The 20,271-nt window shown below is 33.3% G+C and overlaps 3 protein-coding genes across 16 annotated transcripts; 2 read left to right on the top strand and 1 right to left on the bottom strand.

Moving 5' to 3' along the window:
- The first annotated feature begins 939 nt into the window (after positions 1-939).
- LOC123906045 (caffeoylshikimate esterase) lies at positions 940-2,083 on the top strand. The gene has a single exon (XM_045955893.1). It carries the CDS (start codon positions 992-994, stop codon positions 1,961-1,963), a length of 972 nt encoding a protein of 323 aa, XP_045811849.1. The 5' UTR covers positions 940-991; the 3' UTR covers positions 1,964-2,083.
- A 644-nt stretch (positions 2,084-2,727) lies between these two features.
- Positions 2,728-12,428, bottom strand: LOC123906044 (protein TRANSPARENT TESTA 9-like). Of its 13 annotated transcripts, none has more exons than XM_045955887.1 (22): positions 12,052-12,428; positions 11,919-11,970; positions 10,917-10,993; positions 10,704-10,837; positions 10,485-10,581; positions 10,278-10,335; positions 9,663-9,771; positions 9,409-9,532; positions 9,137-9,323; positions 8,880-9,021; positions 8,690-8,750; positions 8,185-8,273; positions 8,022-8,092; positions 7,851-7,961; positions 7,667-7,732; positions 5,766-5,903; positions 4,919-5,024; positions 4,746-4,826; positions 4,577-4,635; positions 4,266-4,425; positions 3,786-3,952; positions 2,728-3,447 (listed from the first exon to the last, which is right to left on the bottom strand). In XM_045955887.1, the coding sequence occupies exons 1-22, from the start codon at positions 12,120-12,122 to the stop codon at positions 3,121-3,123; spliced, it is 2,487 nt and encodes an 828-aa protein (XP_045811843.1). In that variant the 5' UTR covers positions 12,123-12,428; the 3' UTR covers positions 2,728-3,120. The 13 variants fall into 13 exon arrangements, with proteins under 13 accessions (XP_045811843.1, XP_045811848.1, XP_045811841.1 ...); XM_045955892.1 differs by having other exon boundaries at positions 2,728-3,442; positions 12,052-12,424; XM_045955885.1 differs by having other exon boundaries at positions 3,786-3,955; positions 4,919-5,045; positions 8,880-9,015; positions 12,052-12,395.
- A 4,219-nt stretch (positions 12,429-16,647) lies between these two features.
- On the top strand, positions 16,648-19,469 carry LOC123906047. Of its 2 annotated transcripts, XR_006808683.1 has the most exons (4): positions 16,659-16,788; positions 17,442-18,653; positions 19,026-19,110; positions 19,183-19,469. XR_006808683.1 is itself a non-coding variant. In XM_045955894.1 (3 exons), the coding sequence occupies exons 2-3, from the start codon at positions 17,465-17,467 to the stop codon at positions 19,040-19,042; spliced, it is 1,206 nt and encodes a 401-aa protein (XP_045811850.1). In that variant the 5' UTR covers positions 16,648-16,788; positions 17,442-17,464; the 3' UTR covers positions 19,043-19,469. The 2 variants fall into 2 exon arrangements, 1 of the variants encoding a protein (XP_045811850.1); XM_045955894.1 differs by having other exon boundaries at positions 16,648-16,788; positions 19,026-19,469.
- Positions 19,470-20,271: the final 802 nt, after the last annotated feature.

Genomic DNA, 20,271 nt, shown 5'->3' on the forward strand with positions numbered 1-20,271 from the left:
TTTAAATAAGATCATGGATCTAAATTTTGTAAAGGAAAAACATACAATTGAATCACATCAACTACTAGCACCATGGACCATGGTTTTATTATTTCCCGCAAAACAAAACAAAAAACTACTTAAATACAAGCTACATTATATAATTATTGTTAGTGAGATTTAGTGAAGATTGACTTGATCGAGAATATTCGAGTTCAAATTCTAACTAGAACAAAATTTTATCATTATTTATCTATCTCATGGTCGAATCACAAAATATTATTAATATTTATCGTCCTAAAAATCATAAGGTTAAGACAAAAAAAAATACAATTTATATTATTCTATTAGCAATGCAATAATACATTTCTAAGAGAAATTGAATGACTCTTCGTAAAGTCAAAGTCCTAGCAAAAAGCAAAATAACACCAAGTCAAAGTCCTAGCAACTCACATTAAAATACGAAGATCTGTTTATTTAAGGGGTTAACATCTTTTAGTAGGTGTGTTTCCTTATTCAGGACCCACAAACCAAGAAGAACGAACCCTTGTGTATTTATTTACATGATGTATTTGCAATTTCGATTTAGAAATTAATATGACAACATATCACACTTTCATAAACTAAATTGGTGATTGTTTACCCCTTTTTCTTTTATTAAACTAACATCTTCATTAAAAAAAAAAAAATTAAACACCTTAACATCTTCATTCTCTTTCCTCGGAAGATTTCTCTTTTCACCTCCCTATTTCTGGGAGGAGAAAACTTCCCTTGATCCAACCAAAAAGCCCAACATCTAGGTTGTGGGCTCAATTACTTATAACCCAAAGCCAACAAAAAAGTCACACACACGTTTCAACTCCAATAATGAGACACGGTAGGTTGGTTCACCAACTCCCATGGGTCCCACCCACCAACCAATCCACTAACTCCCTACGGTTATAACTTTTTTTTTATATAATAAAATATTTTTCACTAATCTCTTTCACCAATTTTCATCGCTGAAACAACAATGGCACCGGAATCGGAGATTCCTCTAAATTTCTGGGGCAACATGCCCGAAGAAGAATACTACACCTCTCAAGGAGTACGTAACACTAAATCACACTTTGAAACTCCCAACGGTAAAATCTTCACACAATCCTTTCTCCCACTCAACGCTGATATCAAAGCCACCGTTTACATGACTCACGGCTACGGCTCCGACACCGGCTGGCTCTTCCAAAAAATCTGCATCAATTTCGCCACCTGGGGTTACGCCGTTTTCACCGCCGATCTCTTAGGTCACGGCCGTTCCGATGGTCTCCGTTGCTACCTCGGCGACATGGAAAAGGTCGCCGCCACCTCACTTTCATATTTCCTCGACGTCCGTCGTAGTCAACCTTACAACAACCTCCCGGCGTTTCTGTTCGGTGAGTCAATGGGTGGTTTAGCTACAATGCTGATGTACTTTCAATCAGAACCGGACACGTGGACGGGTTTGATATTCTCGGCGCCGCTTTTCGTGATTCCCGAGGATATGAAACCTAGTAAGGTTCATTTATTTGTGTACGGTCTTTTGTTTGGTTTAGCTGACACGTGGGCTGCTATGCCTGATAACAAAATGGTTGGAAAAGCGATTAGGGATCCAAATAAGCTGAAGATTATTGCTTCTAATCCAAGAAGGTATACGGGCCCACCTAGAGTTGGGACCATGAGGGAACTTCTCAGGGTTACTCAGTATGTACAAGATCATTTCTCTAATGTAACGGTGCCGTTTCTTACGGCACATGGTACTGCTGATGGTGTCACGTGCCCTTCTTCTTCTAAGCTTTTGTATGAGAAAGCTTCATCTAAGGATAAGACTTTGAAGCTTTATGATGGAATGTATCATTCTTTGATTCAAGGGGAGCCTGATGAGTCTGCTAATCTTGTGTTGGGAGATATGAGGGAGTGGATTGATGAGAGGGTCCGAAAGTATGGACCTAGGAACAATTCTCTATAAAAATAAAAAACAAAGTTGTATTTTCTTTTTACTTTTATTTTTCATACAAATTTTTAGTTTGGAAGTACTTTGTCTCAATAATCAAGACTTGATTAAGGACTAATGAAATTATTGTGACTATATGAGCTGTGTTATTGGTATAGTATATGATGTTCTTCTTTTATATCATTCTATTCATAAACATTACGATTTGCAGTTCAATATGTTTGTAACCAAGAATTAGCAAGTGAAGAATTTACGGGATTGCAATTAAAATTCACATATCTTTCTTCTATTTAGTAGTGGCATTGATTGAATAACACTATAACACCTCCCACGAGATAAGAGTAAAAAGAGTGAGTATTATACAATATTTGGAAAACACAAAACTACAACTTAACACTATTCTTGAAGTTGGTGCTTCTCGGAAACGGATTTCCTGTAGTAACCGTGTTGACGCAGTTTTTGCTCCCAACCGTCGGATTTAATCCAACGGCTGAGATCTTTAAAGATCGTAAATCAACAGTCGTGATTAATTACTGTGTCTTACTGTGCTCTTTCAACAACCAACAGTCGTGATTAATTACTGTGTATTACTGTGCTTTTTCAACAACAGTAGATATGGATTCGTACTTCTCAACAATGCTACAAAATCTTTGGGAATGGCCATAGAAACATTAAATGGCCATAGAAACATTAAAATTTACCCTCTGTTAAGGCTAAAAAATAAAGGCCATGGTAGTGACGAAATATGAAGACATAATCAAAATGAATAAAATGAATAATTGAATAACATTCAAATAATCAGCATTAACACTGCTGAACACAGTATAGCAGCTCAGAGCAGTGGAGGGAGAAAGATGATAATGCTTGCGTTTTTCCATATAGCACAAGCACATATTTATACAAAATAAAGACCGTTCCAAAATAAAAATAAACACATTAAAAATAGGAGAAAGAACTTTCCTTGTGAGGTTGCCTCATATATTTACATTTGTTCGAAAACTTACTTGATAGAGTAAGGGGTGAAGTTACACATCAAGAAAAGCTAGTATACAAAAAGATAGGTGACTTAGCATGACTCTCTAACCAGTTACTAATCTAAAATCTGGTTATGTATTTTACGGCATATACGACAGGGTGACAACACTAACCAATTACTAGCGAGGCCAAATAACTTACAATGATTTGGGAAGTATTCTATTAGAGGAATCCTCAGTAACACATAAGTCTGTGCTTGATAAATCTATTGCAGTTTCAAGGTTGAGCAAAGGTTTGAGTCTTCTATGAACCTCGTCACTCAGAATATTGATCTCTTCGACAATCATTGCTAAAGCAGAGTTGCAAGACTGCTCATCCCTAAACGCCAATGTCCATCTTCCATCAACCAAACTTTTTGTTTTAATTCTCCCGTAGTCATTCGATTTGGCAGGATCTAAAAAGGGTAAAGAGGATGACCGGATCCGCAAGTGTAACCATGTTGAGTGTTTATCATCAATCCTGGGCTAAATAATGAGGACATATATTAATCAAAAGAATAAGAATATTATACAAAGTTGAAGCAATTATATACAAGAAAATGTTTCAAAATACATTAACAAAATTATTCTGTATGTGAACCAACAAAATTAATTGAAATGAATTATTAGCAAACTAATTTAGAATACCACCAAAGTGCTAATTATTAATTATTTTGCAAACAAACTTATAATCATTAACCAATTGAGGGCTGTTTATTCCTAAGTTGAGGCCATTTTGCAAATGATTTTGTACCATGACTGTCAACTAACCAAATGAAGTGACTCAAGATTAAGAAGAAAAATTAGTGGATAACAATACATACATCACAACCAGCCAGAGGTGCAGTGACCCGAACAATTCCATGGGATTTTTGTGATGGCAATTCTTCTGCAAGAACAAGCCAGCCAGATATTCCTAAAGAGATTGCTCGAAAGCAAAAATGGTGTTCTTTGCCACTCTTGAAAGCAATTCTACAAGGCACTGCATTAACTGCAAAAGAAAAATAAGATAAATTTAAAAATAATCTATGACCAAAGCCATTACATAAATAAACTTCAAAACAGGTAACCCTATGTCTAAGCCGTATTTATTTGTTGTCAATCATTAGTTAGCCACTTGGTTAAAAAGTTTGGTATTTATTATTATTGGTTGGCGACTATGTCTAAGCCATATTTCTTTGTTGACAATCATTAGTTCGTCCCTTGGTTAAAAAGTTTGGTATTTATTATTGGTTGGTTAACTACCTCAGCAATACCAGTATAGATGATATGAGAAACTTCAGTTCAGAATTCAGATGACTAACCAAGGCTGATTTCAGTGCCTGCCTTTGGGCCTGATGCATCAAGCCCAGAAGTCTGGGCACGACGATTTGTGGGAAGATCACCAGTAGGGTCAATTGGAGGTTGCTCAGGTAAAGCTCTCCCAAGAGTGAATAACTGAAGTTGGTGCAGTAGTACAAATACCTAAATGAGAAAGGAAACAACAAAAACCTCTTCATATAAAGGTACGCAATATATGAAGAACCAGAATTGAGAATCACAGTATTCTAATTTTTCATGCCAGTCTGCACTTGAAAAAGAAAGAATGTGTGCTAGGGATTAAATAAGCACAGACCTTGACCAGTTCCTGCATTCTTTCTCCCACAGCAAATGATGATCCCTTTGGAGTGTCATCTGTAGGAGCAATAAAAATATCATATTAAGGCCTATTTACTCTTCTCTTCGTCCATAACAAAGGCAACCAACCAAAGGACATATGAATTTTGAAATGGGTAGAAGAATACCTTCTAAAGAAAATTTATAATGTGGATGTGGCAGCAAAAGCACGCAGTTTGGTTCTTTCGGAGGAGATGATGATTCCATTGCTGCAGTTACAAAACTTTCTAGTTCAAACACACAAGTAGACCTCTCAAACATAGCAACAATCAAGCAGAACAGAATATCATATAAGAATCACCTCTTTTGCACTTTCGCCACTCATCACATAGAACAGAAATAAGGAAGTCGGTCCAGATGCCTTTAACCTCCTCTACAAGAGCAGCAGCACAATTGTTGTAAGAAACCTGTATTAGAGCAGAAACTTGCTATAATTGCATTAGGAGAGGCAAAACAATGTTTTTTCCCAAATAGATAACTTTTTTTACATTCTTAGTGTATATCTTTTTCATGAATTTCTATGACCATGGTTACAAAAATGTGGCTATTCTATTGCAGGCATCATGTAGCAAAGAGGAAACGTAAATTATATAAAATTACAATCTTTCAAACCACCCATTTACTACTTTTACTAAGACAAACAATCAGCAAAGTGGTGAAGTGTTTTTTTAACATTTTCCTATAATCATCTCTGTGTTTTAATTTTGTATTCTCCCATCACTAACTCTCCATTTCTTTATTATTATTGACGTAAACATAACTGTTCTTTTAAGTTGGATATAACGGAAGTCACTCAAATGGGAATGGTAAATTCATATAAAGACCCATATGTTTTATAAATTAGTTGATTGTTATTGATTTAAATTACAAATATATTTGCGTAATTAAGGGTTAATAAAATTTTAATTCCATTATGTAATTTGTATCGGTATCTTTTCTCAAATTGCTCAGCTTCCTCAAATGGTCTACTGAAGTGATAATCTTACAAAGTAGAAAGTAATTATTATATTTTCACAATAGCAACCACCAATATTACGTTAAGATACAAAGAAAACCTGTGAACTTTTATATATTTGTAAGCACTATATAATCATAAAAGAATGTTTTATGCACTTGAGGGTATGTTAAGAAAAATGTCACGTTCTTACTTTCAACAATTCAAGGTGATGGCTGTTGAATTCTGATTCACTGTAAGGAAGCAACCGACGCAAAAGCCAACCACCCTCCCATAGAGTCACCGCAGATATATTAGAGCGGCAAAAAAGGTTCACCAATGCATCAATCACCTGAAATTCAGGTACACAGTATTTAAGTAATAAACTTAAACAACACAAACTAAGATTCCAATTAAAGGAGAAGAAAACCATCCATGGGCAATGTTATTTATGAGTGTATCTTGTCTTTGTATGTGAAAGGAGAGATCCATTGTAAGGGGCTACCCCTGGAGAGAATTGTATTCTCCATTTACTGTTTTTGCTTTTCAATAATGCAGTTCCACAATTTTGGTTCTTCCTATCTAATTTCTATTTTCTGAGCTCCTAGCACATATGTGTTTTGCGCTATGCCAGCATGGCTTATGGCATATCCACCATTTTTGCACTAATCTTCCTCTATTTCCCTTTAAGTGGAGTCAGCACAGCTATGATGTTATAATTCCTGATTTATATTAAAGTTTGAAGAGAAACTGTTTACCACTAAATCTTTCTGGTTGTTTGATTTTGTTTGATTATAGTTCTACTTGACCTATTGGGTTACCATATAGTTTTGCTAAATCTATGGGATTATCATCCATTGTCCAACCTCCTTATTACCAGTGTCTCTACAAATCTTCCATAAAAGCCCAAACCATCTAAAGTTAACTTTCTCGCCAGTAATTGTATTTCTAATCCTAGTTTGTGTAATCACTCATTCATTGTCATTTCTGCGACACTCAATTTAACATTCTTGTTTTACCATGTTGAAAAAAACCCATGTCCCACATAGAAAATATATAAGGTCTGACAAGAGTTTATAAAGAGAGGCATCCCTCCGGTTTTGTAAGGATGGGTTAGCCCAATATAAAAATCTAATATGGTATCAGAGTCTAGTCTATCGATCGAGCCACCCACCATTTATATACACACACCAAGCCCAATAGTGTTGGGCATAAGGGAGTGTATTGGGAAAAACCCAAGTCCCGCCTAGAAAAGATATAAGACCTGATAGTGTTGGGCGTAAGGGAGTATATAAAGAGAGGCACCCTCACCTTACAGGCCAATTTTGAAAGGATGAGTTATGCCCAATATAAAAATCTAATATACCATAACACAATAAAAAAAAATTGTTCAATTTGTAGTTAAAGTATGAAATTAATTCAACCTCCATAAGAAAAAAAGTCTCAAATGCAGATTGTATTTAATCTCTGCTAGTCGTGTAGGACACTGCTAAGACCAGCTCTCTGTACTTCAACCAAATAGGCTTCTTTTTTACTTGATGGAATAACAATTGAGCTTATGAGTTGACCTTCTTATAATTGCAAAGATCCCAAACAAATTCATGTTTAAAATCCAAATCAAACTATTTTTTGAGGAAAAACCTCTGGTTTGAGTTTGCCAGCACTGTGCAGAGTACAAGTTCTATACAAAGACTGCACTCTGCAATTTCCAAGTCCATTCCCATTTGTGATTTTTGTCAGATACTTTTCCTTTAGTCTGTTAATAAAAAAAAGTTATATTTGTGTTGAAAAGACTAAACAGGTCACGTGCTGCAGGAACATCAGTTGTTCCATTCCAGCATAGTGAGCTGGAACAGTAACACACTGCATATTGGAATGGGCAACCCAAATGCAGGGTTGCGAAGATTTGGTAACTATACATGGAACTCCTATATCCACTACCATAAATCCGAATCATTGAGTACTCTAAGGTTACAGTTCTATAATCTTAAATGAAAAGATGAACCTACCAATTATCAGTCAAGGAATTTAACATGCTATGGAGAAACTATTACAAACAACAACAAAAAAAAACACTATATCAATATCAGCAAGACAACGAGATACCAACATTACCTGAAATCTATTTACATGAGGGCTATTTCCAACAACAGAAGACTGACAAGATATTCCGTACCGATCCTGTGATACATGGAAAATGTAAAGAAGCCAGCATCAAGAAAAGGAGATTCTAAAATCTATATAATTTCAGTGAAAATTAAAATAGATAAATGATTTCTGAAGAGTAGGAATTGGAAACCTTGATCTTGTCGTGATACACATCAATATCACTACCAGTGCTATCCCTTGTCAAGCTGCTTTTGGAAGAAAAAAGTTCCTCTTCACCTGAACTCTCACCAACTAAAGCTTGCTGCACCAATATATAACGTCAATAAAATGATATGTCAACAATAAATCAAATGTGCCTTACCAATAAGAGCTTCTTATGTTGTTTGCGCTGCGGAAGAATTCCAAGCCCATCTAGCATTGATTCATCAAGTTCTGTAGAACAAACTTTACTAAGTAAACAAAAAAGGATGCAATAGATACGCAATTATGTTTGTGTCTGCATGTGTACTGTGTAGATATAAAACCTTTAGTTTTCAGTAGAGTAGCAAGTACACTCAAAGAACCCAATACTTGTATATCATCTCCTTTTGTTACATATGCAAGCAAAACATCCCTACATCAATAATGAGTCATAAGAATAGTAGTAGTAATGAGACATCTTATAAATAATGTTTAAGAACACAAATCCATTGGAATAAAAAAAATTATCGTTAAAAAAAAAAAAGATGTTAACAAGATATATATAAACCATATATAACACTTTGTCAAAAAAAAAAAAGCATATATAACACAAAAGTTACCAAAAATATTATTATTTATTTGAAGCATGTTTTGCTTCTAAAACATCATCTTAAAGATTTACACAAAAAGCCAAAAATGCTTCGTGTTTAATATGTGCATATATGCATGCATGTAGAACACAATCTTATATATTTTCATTTGAATAACAGCGTATAGTTTGAGTTGGCATATATTCATTAGTGTTAGTGAACAATGTATATTCCAAAGCACAGTAAATGTAGCTTTTACCTTAAAGACAAATTTGAATTGCTACAATCATTTTGCATGAGAACACCTTCTGGATGAAAGCCTGAAGAACTAGAAGAGTGTGGAACATTAAACATTGAGTGCCTTATATCAGACTTGGTAAGATTATGATTATTTGACACTAGGTATTCGGATGGGAAACCATAATCAGATATATGGCTATTGAATTTACCCCCGAAACTTTTTGTAAAGGCCTCTGAGGGATAAAAAAGAGCAGCAGCTATGGTATTTGCCAAATCTTTAATTTTGATTATCCTCAGAATGCAGCATAGTAAGTAGAGAGAAGTGACAACACCACTTTGTATGTCATTGTCCTGCATTAATGTGCTGCCAAACATTAATAATAATAATTTACATAGAAAAAGACCCTTCAACAAAGATGGAAGTGTAAAAAAATATTTGACAAGGACATTAAGTAAGGTTTCATACATTATCAATTGCTATCCTCAGAGAAGGAAGAAGTAATGGAAATATCAAAACCGTCAAAATGCTGTCTGTAATTAGCCTACCAACATCAGGAATTCCAGCAGAAACAATATCACTAACGTAGTATAGATTGTCCTCAATTTCATCTATAGCAGCAATAATTGTAGAGGTTGAATCTGGGCCTGGATTGCTGTCTCAGTATCCAATAACGAAAATTGATATTTTAGACACTAGAATCTTGAGCAAATATACAGAAGAAAAAAGAAGTTGCTTACATCAGTGTATGAGAGACCAGCTTATTTAAATCTATGCTCTGCTTCCTAAAAAATGAAATCAGGTTTGAGAAATAATCTTTGTGAGGTACACTGGATATGTATCTATTTACAGAGTCGTCTCCAACTGAAAAATGTAAAGAATTTATGCATTAGAAATTTTAACTTTTTTCATCATAAAAATAGAGTTCAGGATAGAAATGAGAAAGATGAAAAAAAATTACAAAGAGCTGCTATGTGAAACAATAAAATCTCACCGTGATAAACATTAAGGGTCACAGCTCGTACTGCAGTGCGAACCATGTTCTCCTCATGAAAGGCAAAGCGTATGGCCTCAACATACAGTGGAAATGAAACTACTTCGTCCTAAATGTGAAAGATACATTGAAAACATTTGGACAATAAGCCAACTATATTTAAAAGACTTGATGGACACAAAAAGATTAACTACGTGCTAAAAGAAAATTAATGATCTCACAATATTAGACTGGAACAAGCTAACAATGTTCCAACTTCCAACAGGTTTCTGTTTCAACGTCATCGACATTGAAAATATAAAAAACAATTTTAATTTTTCATTGCATTTCTATCTTTCACCTACTGCTCCTTTCCTTTCTTATTTTTTCCTTGCCATCAAATTTCATTAAAGGTGTGTTCAAAGAATAAAAACCAGCACCATTATCCATCTTATAAAGTCAAGAGCCTACAGCTAGAAAACCTCAATAGAACACTCCTTCACATTACAATTTCAGTGCCTATAACACGATATTCATTATCCAATACTTACTAAGACAGACTCACATGACAAGGCTCCTCGAGAGCTATAATTCAAATAATCAGAAGAAAAAGACTCTCAAGGTATTAAAACTTACACCGCGAATCTTCACAAGCAGCGAAACTGTATTCTTGTTCAATTTCCCACTTATTGCTCTACAAAATACAAGTAATCAGATAACTGGTTAGCAATATTAAACAAAGACGAGAGGAACTTAACAAAAACATGATGGCCCCATAAAACAAGTTCTATGCAGTGAAACCAACCACAATTCACCAGTTAAGTAAATAACTTTAAAACGGACCTTAAAAAGGATATGTAGTAAGACAACAGCTCTTCATTTTGAAAGTCAAACGAATAAGTTATCAGGTAGTTTATATGTTCGTTACTAAACAAATAGTCTGCAACGAAAATTCAGCAAATAATATTATTAAACCGTCAACATTGTTATTATATCTCAATTGAGAAACTAAAGAAAGTAAGAAATTTCCGAACAGGAAACTGCACAAAATAATCAACCTACATATAGCATGCTCATTCCTTAGGTTCTGGACCAAAATGCTAACTGTTTGCAACAACTGAAGAGGAACACTAACAGTCTTGCTAAGTTTCAGAATACGAACAAACTCGCCCATGACTTGTTTTTCCATGAAGTATCTGCCATAAGACAGAGATACAATAAACTTCCAGCACTACAAAAGTTATAGCAAGGAACACAAACAATGAGGAATCTCACTCAAAATAGCTTGGGTCATGTTGGTCACCATATGTCATCAACTCCGCAATTGATCTCAGAGCCTCAATAACAAAATCCTTCACAAATAACAGAATTGAGATATTTGGGATAACCGTGAAGAACAATTAAACTCAAATAAAGTCACAGGCTACATGAGGTGATTAAATTTAATTATATTACTTCCTCTGTTCCTTTTTAGTTGCCATTTCAAGGTTTTTTACACATAAAAAAAAAAAATCAATCAATTTTGTTACTTCTGATGGAATCATCTGTTTTTTCTGTAACACATTAACTATTCATTATCTCATTCGACCCATTTTTCTTTCTACAATAAATAGTTAAGGGTGTTATTGACAAAACAACAACTAAGTACATGTTTGGAATCACGGTTTGCTTGCGGAAATCACGGTGAGTCACAAACTACATATGTTTATGTTTGGTACCACTTTTGGAGGAGACAATTTATTCTAGAGGTATAGAATTGCCTCTAGAATTGATTCTAACTTGAAGTTAGAAATTTGAACTTTTGATTTTAAAACTGATTTTTGCACTCAAATTTATCGTTTACTTTTACATCAACTATTTATCATCTCATTCGACCCATATGTTTGATTCGACTTTTGGAGGAACCAAAATTTATGCTAGATGTGTATACTTGATTTTGACATGTTTGGTTGCTCTAGAGCATAATTGATGTTGCCTTCAAAATTGATTCTAACTATGAGGCAAAAAATTAGAGTTTTAGATTCTAAAATTGATTTCTACACTCAAATTTATTGTTCAACTAATTTTTACATGAATGTATTCAAACATAAATCATTCTGCCTTCAACTAACTTCTTCTAGCCGGAATCAATTTCAATTAATCAATCTACTCAAAATCAATTTTTCTCCTGGCATAACCAAACACAAACTAGGGTGGTACCAAATATGCACTAAATAACAGTAAGAATTTCTTTCTAGTTCTACCAAAGAGACATGTAAAAGGGAACGGAGACAATACCTTATTAACCTCATTAACAACTTGAACTTTTGTCAATTGATCGGTTAAGTACCTGAAAAATCACAACGCATTATAGAATTGATAAAAAAATTGGACGAATTTGAATGAAATTAAGCAGTGAATAAATGTTGACCTGAGTTGATCCAAGGAGAAACGATCTCTAGATCGCCAGAAAGAGTTCCACATGATTGTAGAATCATACATGGAAATTGAACTGAGTTGAATTCATCGGCAACGGGATTGAAACTACTCGATGCTTCGGAGCAGCATCGGAAGAAGATTAGAGAGTGAATGTGCGATTTTGTGTGATCACTGAGAAAAACGAAGGTTCTGGAAGAGAAAGATTGAGTGGCCAAAAACACTGCAACACTTTTTTTTGGACTGAAGTGAGTCCAAAATTGAAGACACCGGTATTGAATTTGGTCTTCTAAGTTTCAATTTCAAGGAAGATATTCAAGGGTCTGTCGACACCGGTTAAAGTAAGGAAGTAAAAAACAATAAGGGTTGTTTAACCTATATATGTAATATCGCATATCTTAAACCAACCAAAAATACTAAATTTTTATTAAAATATTATATACTCCCTCCGTCCCAAATTATAAGGGAAAATAAAAAATTCATATTTATTAAGAAAAAGTAAAACATGAGAATTTGAAGTATGTTTTTGTGTTCCTTAGAATAAGTTGCATAGGAAGATGTAAAAACAATTTTTATTGGTCGTTGTTTATTGAGGAAATGAGAGAGAAGAAATTAAATGCAATTTGCATTTAATATAAAATGTACAAGTTATTTAGGTTTACCAAAAAAAAAATATGTACAAGTTCTTTTTTTTTTTACCTACCACCGATTTAATCTGGTTCAGAGTCAATTCTAGCATCAAGCGATTTCATATTAGACAAAACCGTAGAGGAATGGGGAATTTCGGTTCGAACTTCGATCTCTTCAATAATATCTCTAATAGTTACTAAATGAGTTACTCTTATAGTAATACCTCTAATTTTATACTCTTTCCGGTCCTAATTAATTATAAGGAAATATTAACTTTTTAGATACATTCAAAGTTTGATGTATATAGACTATAATATAGACTAGATACATCAAACTTTCAATGTATCTTAAAAGTTAATCTTTTCTTATAGTAACTAGGATTTGAAGGAGTATTTAAGAAGAAAAAAATACACATCCTTTAAGCAATTTAGTTAGTTGCATTTAAGTGATAAAAAAATTAGTCCAGATACATCAATTATTTAATGAAGGCTTAATTATACATTTGGTCCCTAAAATAAATGTAAGGGACCAAATTGATACTTTTTAAACGTAAGAGACCAAATTGAAACCTAAAATAAACGTAAGAGACCAAATGTGTAGTTAAACCTTTAATGAATCTAAAAAGTGTATTTTTGCTTATATTTGTGTCTGGAGGAAGTATTTTTTTGGACTAAAACAAAGTTCTTTTTCCGAAACAATCAAATGGTTACAATTAAAAGAATTAATGATTCAATGGTAAACCACCTATGATGTTGTCTACGTTAGACATTTGGAGTTAAAATTAACGAAAATAACTTTTTGGCTGACAGAGATAAGATTAAGGGATCAAATCGCAAGTTTATTAATTAAGGGACCGAAATGAAACCTGAAAATTAGTTAAGGGACCAAAAAACTAATTAAGCCAAAAACAAATATTTGTAATTGCCTCTTTTACAAATAAATATTTGTCATTTTACCAACAATGAATTGGTCAGTGTCAAGAGTTTTGATCCCCTTAAACATGTGGTCACTTTGTGTATCTCACAGGTTTCCCGACAAAGATCGCTAACGGCGGTGAAAATTTCGTACCGATAACATGCTAACAAATTTTTTTTGTCATTTTTAAATTTCAATACAACATTAATTATTTATATATAGTCAACAATACTTTTTGACTATTTATTGGATATAGAGAATAATGTGAAATCATATTATAAATAGTTAAAGTTATAGTAGAAAAAATAATATTTTTTAAAAACTTTACATTTTTTTTTGTGCTTTTTCCTTTTTAGTCCACTATAAATACAAGTAATTGACACCTTTATGTCTATACCAAGATTGAGACAATCTTCACCTCTTGCATCATCAAAACAGAAGAAAAAAAAGAGAGCAAGCAGCAGCAGGAGAAAAATGGGGTTGTCTTACATTTGTGAGGAACAACAGAAGGAATTAGGAAGACAACAAGCACCTGGTACTTGTCCTTATTGTCGTGGCAAAGTTGAAGTCATGGACGTTGAGGTTCAATCCAAACTTTGTTTCTTACCTATGTGTTTTCAGATCAAGAAGAAATACTTTTGTACTCTTTGTTCTAAACGTTTAGAAATTTTGTATGATAAAACGATGCTTAATTTGTCATAATTGGTCATTGTATTAATAACTAGAGTTGAAAAATAACCATATTTTTTTTTTAATTTTGAATATTTTTATTTTTTTTATTATGTTTATGATCGTTCCTTGTTTGTTTTCTTGGGTACTAACAAGTCCAATCGGCCCTATTGTGTACTTCTGAGATGACTTTATTTTTTGTCTGAAGTTCTTAATTATCGTTTATATTGTTGAGTTTGAATCAAATAAAAATTTAATGAAACTGTAAATTCAGGTAAATTTTATCAATTTACACTTCAAATATTTTGAAGTTTAAGGTTTAACATCTATAATGTATTTTTTGTTGTTTTCTTGGGATCAAACAATTATATTGTGACTTGTGGTAAATGTGGATCATTAGAAATTCAACATTGTTCCCATTAGTGATTAGTGTTAAGTTATAGCTTTCTAAACAGAGGATATGCTCATAAGAGGACTTCGACTGATATCGTGAATTATAGAATTTTTAATGAGTTTATAAGTGACTGAAGGTCACCATTTACAAAACGGTATCGTAAGAATTCATGTTTGTCTAACTCAATTCTTATAAAACAGAGTATACTCTTTTATTTTTGAAGAGTGAGAGTTTCTTTTAGCCCCTTATGTATAAGAGTTTTGCTTATTTGGCCCTCTCATGTTACTCTTAAGCCCCCCAGAATTTCATTTTTACCCTTTAATTTCAGTTTGAAATTTAGATCCCAAATTAGTGTTGATTGCGAACGTAGTTTCCAACGCAGTTTTTTTTAGTGTTGATTGGGAACGTAATCGTACATTGGCCAAATTCGGATTTTATATTCCGAACTACATGTAAAATTGGTCGGTTATTCAAGGTTGATTCCATTCCATTGAGAGAAATCAGAAATCAAATGTTATCCCCAAAATATGTATCTCAATCCCTTTTTGGGGTCAAGTAGTAGCGTTCCAATTCTGATTCCAATTTCAACCTCATAATGTCATACACGAAGAAGTTTTGAAACGATATCAACCGAATCAAAATCACCATTGTTGTTATATATTCTTCCCAATTTCCACATCCTTACATGTATCCTGTTGTATGCTTTCAATTAGGCATAAAAAAGCAATTTTCTATGTATAATTTTTAACAGTTCACATAATTTTTTTACATTAAAGAGCTTTTTTTAGTAAATTGAGTGTGTTTTTAACTTGTAATATTTTTTTCCAAAGTTATATACTCTAAAATTTCTATATACACATTGTAATTATAATATTTTATTTATTTCATAAAATACATAAAAAGTTTATTATTTTTGACTAAATTTCTTTAATTTTATAATTTTGAAAGTTCCTAGAAGTTTCTAGCAGCATACTAGTACATAACATATTTCAATAAATGTAATCAATATAATAAGTATCGCATTTAATATTTGTTAGACTCTAATATATGTTATGCACCAAATAAATATATTTAATCGAATGTCCATGTGAGCTTAGGTCAATGGATTTTTTAGTCATTAGGTTACTTGTATATATATATATATATATATATATATATATATATATATATATATATATATATATAAAATTGAATAACTAACTTTTTTTAGATTCATTGAATAACTAATGTATTTGGTCTTAATATAGATCAGATATATTAGTTATTGAATGAATCGGGAAAAAAATATTTACTTTATAATTAAGGTTGATGGGAATAAATAACTAGAATACCTTTTGTGCATGTATGTAAATAAACTTGGACTTTCCACATTTCATGATATAACCACAGCAAGAAAACATGTTTTCTCAAAGTACCATAAGCCCTACGCCACAAGATTTGGTAGGAGTTTGTGTAGTAAGCTATAGGTTATGGATTCGATCATCAGCTCACTGTAAAAAAAAATACCATAAGTCATCGGGTAATTACTAAAGTTTTCCTGAAAATGTTACTAACGTTTTAACAATACCTTTTAATAACGTTTTAATCGATATAAATTTCACATAGATCATTTATGTAAAATTTCAAATAAATCCAAAATCATTTGATATATTAATGAGATACATCAAAATTAACGGTTTTGTTTATTTTGTAAATGTCGTTAATCTTTATATGTCTTAATAACATATCAAATAATTTTGAATTTGTATGAAACTTTACATAAATGATCTATATGATGTAAACTTTCAATTCAAGGATAAATTTTATAAAATTTATATCGATTAAAACGTTATTGAGAGTTGTAACATTTGAAGTCAAACTAGTTGGTGGGAAGGGATCCCAACTCGTGCCACTTTGAAAACATATTCAATTAACACAAAAATACCAGAAATTACTATATCACCCTTAATTTAAATTGAAAATTACAAAAGTACCCCTGCAGCCAACACAACACCACGAACACCCCTCTTGCTTCTTCTTCTCCTTCAGCACCAGAAAACGGCGCTCCTCGGCTCTTCAATCTCCCCGCTCTCCAAAACGCTCAACGCCACCGTTTTCAGCCGTCACAGCTCTCCTCTTCTCTCTGTAAGCTTTGTTTTAACTTTTAAATCTCTTTCGTTTTTTGAATTTCCACTGTGTTGGCTTGCTGTTGTTTGGTATTAATCAATTTGGTTTGCCCTTTGATATCCCATAACCCTAATCAAACTATGATTTTTTTATTTTTTATTTCCCCTTAGATTTTTTGTCTAAATTTACTGATTAATTACGGCTCGTCAAATTTTGGGATGAAGATATAGTCACCAATTTGTTCATTGTTTTATCAGCCTTTATCATAGTTTTCTGTTTTGTATAATGCTTGTGGATTTGTTGATATATATAACTGGTTCCTACTTTAATTTTTTTTCAGTTGTGTAATCAAATTTGGAATATTTCATTGATTTTACTGAGTAAGTCATTTGTTCAAATTTTCAGCAACTATGTTCCAACAACTATTCACTAATTTTAAGTCATTTACTTATTTTTTAAGCAATTATTTCATCAATTTTAAGTCATTTATTTAATTTTCAGCTACTATTTCATGGATATTGTTTATGTATCTGTCCAAAAATACCGAATAATGGCCATCCTGCAATGTGCTATACGGCTATCCTAGTTTTGGGGTTGGGCGCTATACACCGCTATCTGGGATTAACAACCTAGTTACTTGTTTGAGATTTATTCTTTTGTTTTCTTTGCAGATATCATTTTTGCAATTTAAATCATGACTTTACTGGAACTCATTAAGGATGCTTCTGTGAATTCTAAATCACTTGATTTGCATTCGGACTATCCAGTCGTTCTCAATCCAGATCTTATTTTGCCTAATTTGAAGTCTGAACTTAAAGATGAATCTTCCTCATACCCTATTAAACCCCTTACTGGATGGCAAATTTCACAAACTGATACGGAAATCATTGAGATCAACAAAAAGTTTCTCGAAGAGCTTAAAAGAAAGGTCAAGGGTACCAATAATTTGAAGAAGGATGAGTTTATTGGTAGTTTGATTTCCTATCTTGAAAACATTAGGGAGAAAGTTGGGTTTTCGATTGAGACTGGTGATTCATCTGGTAGTGCTTATTGCAAGATCTTGATTGACAAACTTGGATCTTTCGTGGGTAAAGATGTTGCTGGCCTGATTTTGGATGGGTGTGTTTCTTTGGAGATATGGGAATTAGTTGAAGCTTTGATTGTTAAAGGTGTTATTGTGAATTCTTGTTATTCAAACCTGGTTGCTAAGTTAGTCGAGAAAAAGAGGTCTGACTTGATCTGTTTGTGTTGTAAGCATGCTTTTGATCTTGGTTCTTCAGAAATATTCGCCATTTTGAGATACTTTCTTTCTCCATCCAAAGATGCTTATAACTCTACGCTATCTGTAAAGAAGGAGTGGGAGAGCCAAGCAACGTTGGCCGTTGAGAAAGCAAGTGATAGCAACCTCAAGGTAAAGAATTTGCTTGTTGCAAAGGAGGCTTCCATTTTGTTTATGATAGCATATGATGGTTTCTCTGCGCCTGAACTTTGTTTGCATTATTTGATTGCATCACCAAACATCAACAATGCGATGTTATCCCCTGCATTCAATAAGTTGAATGGAAAAGAGTTGTTGAATTTGATTCGCTATTTAGGAAAGTGGTTGAAGAAATATGAGAGATTTCCGCAAGCTGGTCCATGTCCGAAAGCCTCATCGGCTTTAGGTTTGAAGGCTTGCGATTGGATTCCTAAACTTGATGATGTTGTAAAATGTCTTGGTTTGGTGCTTGATGAGAATTTTTCTTCATTGGTGTTACATCCACAGTTTCATGAAGAGCTGAGATCAATTGAAGGACTAGTTAGTTGTTTAACAGCTGAAGCCAAAACTTGTTACATGATGACTGTTGTAACCGACAAACTAAAGATCGAAGTAACAAGAGGCGGTAAGTCCCTTCCAGTTATTGCTTTTGATGTAGTTAGTATTTTTTGTTAATTATCCCGAATGGATTAATGATAATGACCAAACTCATGTCTAACTGTATCCTCATATTGGGATTTAATCTCTATTAACCTTTGATCCATATTCTCAAATAAGAATCTACTGTATGTAAATATATCGGTCAACTTCTTTAAATGTAAGAGGTACTTTAGTCCATGCACTGTTGATTTGACTCGACTTCTATTTGCACCGGCACATGCAGTGGATTGCATCTTACTATCTAACAATATTCCATTAAACCTCAACTTGTTTTTGTGTATCCTCTCTCTGAGTTTATTCTTTAATGGGCTAATGCAATTTAGTGTTATATTTGCAGGGGACAAATTGATCTGAACATTCGCTCAGTGTATGACTAATTATTCTATGAAGACTGCAAATTAAAGGAAGAGATTTGTGTTGTGGTGAGTAAGCTAGCTAGTTCTTTAATTCATTTAGCTTGGAAGTTTATTGTGTACTTCAATCGACACCCGCAGGTAAACTTGGCATTTTCCGTAATGGGAGAGTTCAATCATGTGTAATAGGAAAAAAAATTGTGATGATCCGGTAGTGGTTAAAACTCGAGCAGGCCCAGGCTAACAGGCTGAACTGCATCTGTAACCGTTCCTGTTGCAATTTTGTTCACTGTGGCAAAACTGTATTCATAACTTGTTTTTGTTAGTTTCACTTTTTGGTAGCTTAATTTTTGGTTGATTTTTACTTGGGTTTGTGTTTCTCTGTCTGATTCCTTTGGGCAATATAAGGCATGGGTTAATGATGATGACAATGTTGGCTATTTACTCTTACTTTAATTGGTATTTAAAGTTAAATAGAGAAAGAGATGGAAATTTGGAATTGAATATTTTTGTTTATACTACTCCATTCAAACACTAGATGCATGATGTAGGAACAGGAACAAGCAGTTTCTTTGGAACAAAGACTAGGACTTGGCTTTTAACAATGAGATGTTTTGTATGGTTAATTGTCTAAGCATTTTTGGGGTTTTCTTGTTGAATGCATTTTTCTCGTTGCTTTAGTTGGTTTACATATTTTTGTTTCATGGAATCCTGGAAACTAGAAGAAAAGATCTGTGGTGCTTGTTGGCGCTGTATAGGAGAGTCGAGTCACATAAAAAGGCATTTATATTTATGGCGTTTATGCTAACATAAACTCAGAATCATGGGTGATGTAAACCCCACGCACACCACTTGCTGTAACCTTAGCGCTTCAATTGTGCATTGCGTTACGTTACCATGCATAGCGTGGTGTCCATCTATATTCCTAAACTCATGTAAAAACCAAACAAGACTTGCACGAACAGGACAACCAAAAAATATGGAAAAGGTTTCTCATCACAAAATGATGATAATTTCAGAATTTTGTTTGTTTGTAAGATTTTAGAGGAGTATTTTAGAATTGATATGCAATCCATGCTCGCATATATCTGGAACATTCTTGGAGCTATACCAATCAAGCCTCACTCATAATTAATTACTACATAGGTAAAACGTAAGCACCGCCGAACATAATGGTACAAGAATAAGGGTGCGTTTGATTTGCTAAAAAACAGGGGACTGGACAGGATA

This window comes from Trifolium pratense, linkage group LG2, assembly GCF_020283565.1.
Source record: "Trifolium pratense cultivar HEN17-A07 linkage group LG2, ARS_RC_1.1, whole genome shotgun sequence".
NCBI lineage: Eukaryota > Viridiplantae > Streptophyta > Magnoliopsida > Fabales > Fabaceae > Trifolium > Trifolium pratense.

Excerpts from the sequence above, each read along its gene's own strand:
- LOC123906045 (XM_045955893.1), top strand. The coding sequence starts at position 992 with ATGGCACCGGAATCGGAGATTCCTCTAAATTTCTGGGGCAACATGCCC.
- LOC123906047 (XM_045955894.1), top strand. The coding sequence starts at position 17,465 with ATGACTTTACTGGAACTCATTAAGGATGCTTCTGTGAATTCTAAATCA.
- LOC123906044 (XM_045955879.1), bottom strand. The coding sequence starts at position 12,122 with ATGTATGATTCTACAATCATGTGGAACTCTTTCTGGCGATCTAGAGAT. Across the intron at positions 10,336-10,484 it reads TACTACATATCCTTTTTAAG|AGCAATAAGTGGGAAATTGA; the intron begins GTCCGTTTTAAA and ends TGTATTTTGTAG. Across the intron at positions 8,274-8,689 it reads AATTCAAATTTGTCTTTAAG|GGATGTTTTGCTTGCATATG; the intron begins GTAAAAGCTACA and ends TTATTGATGTAG.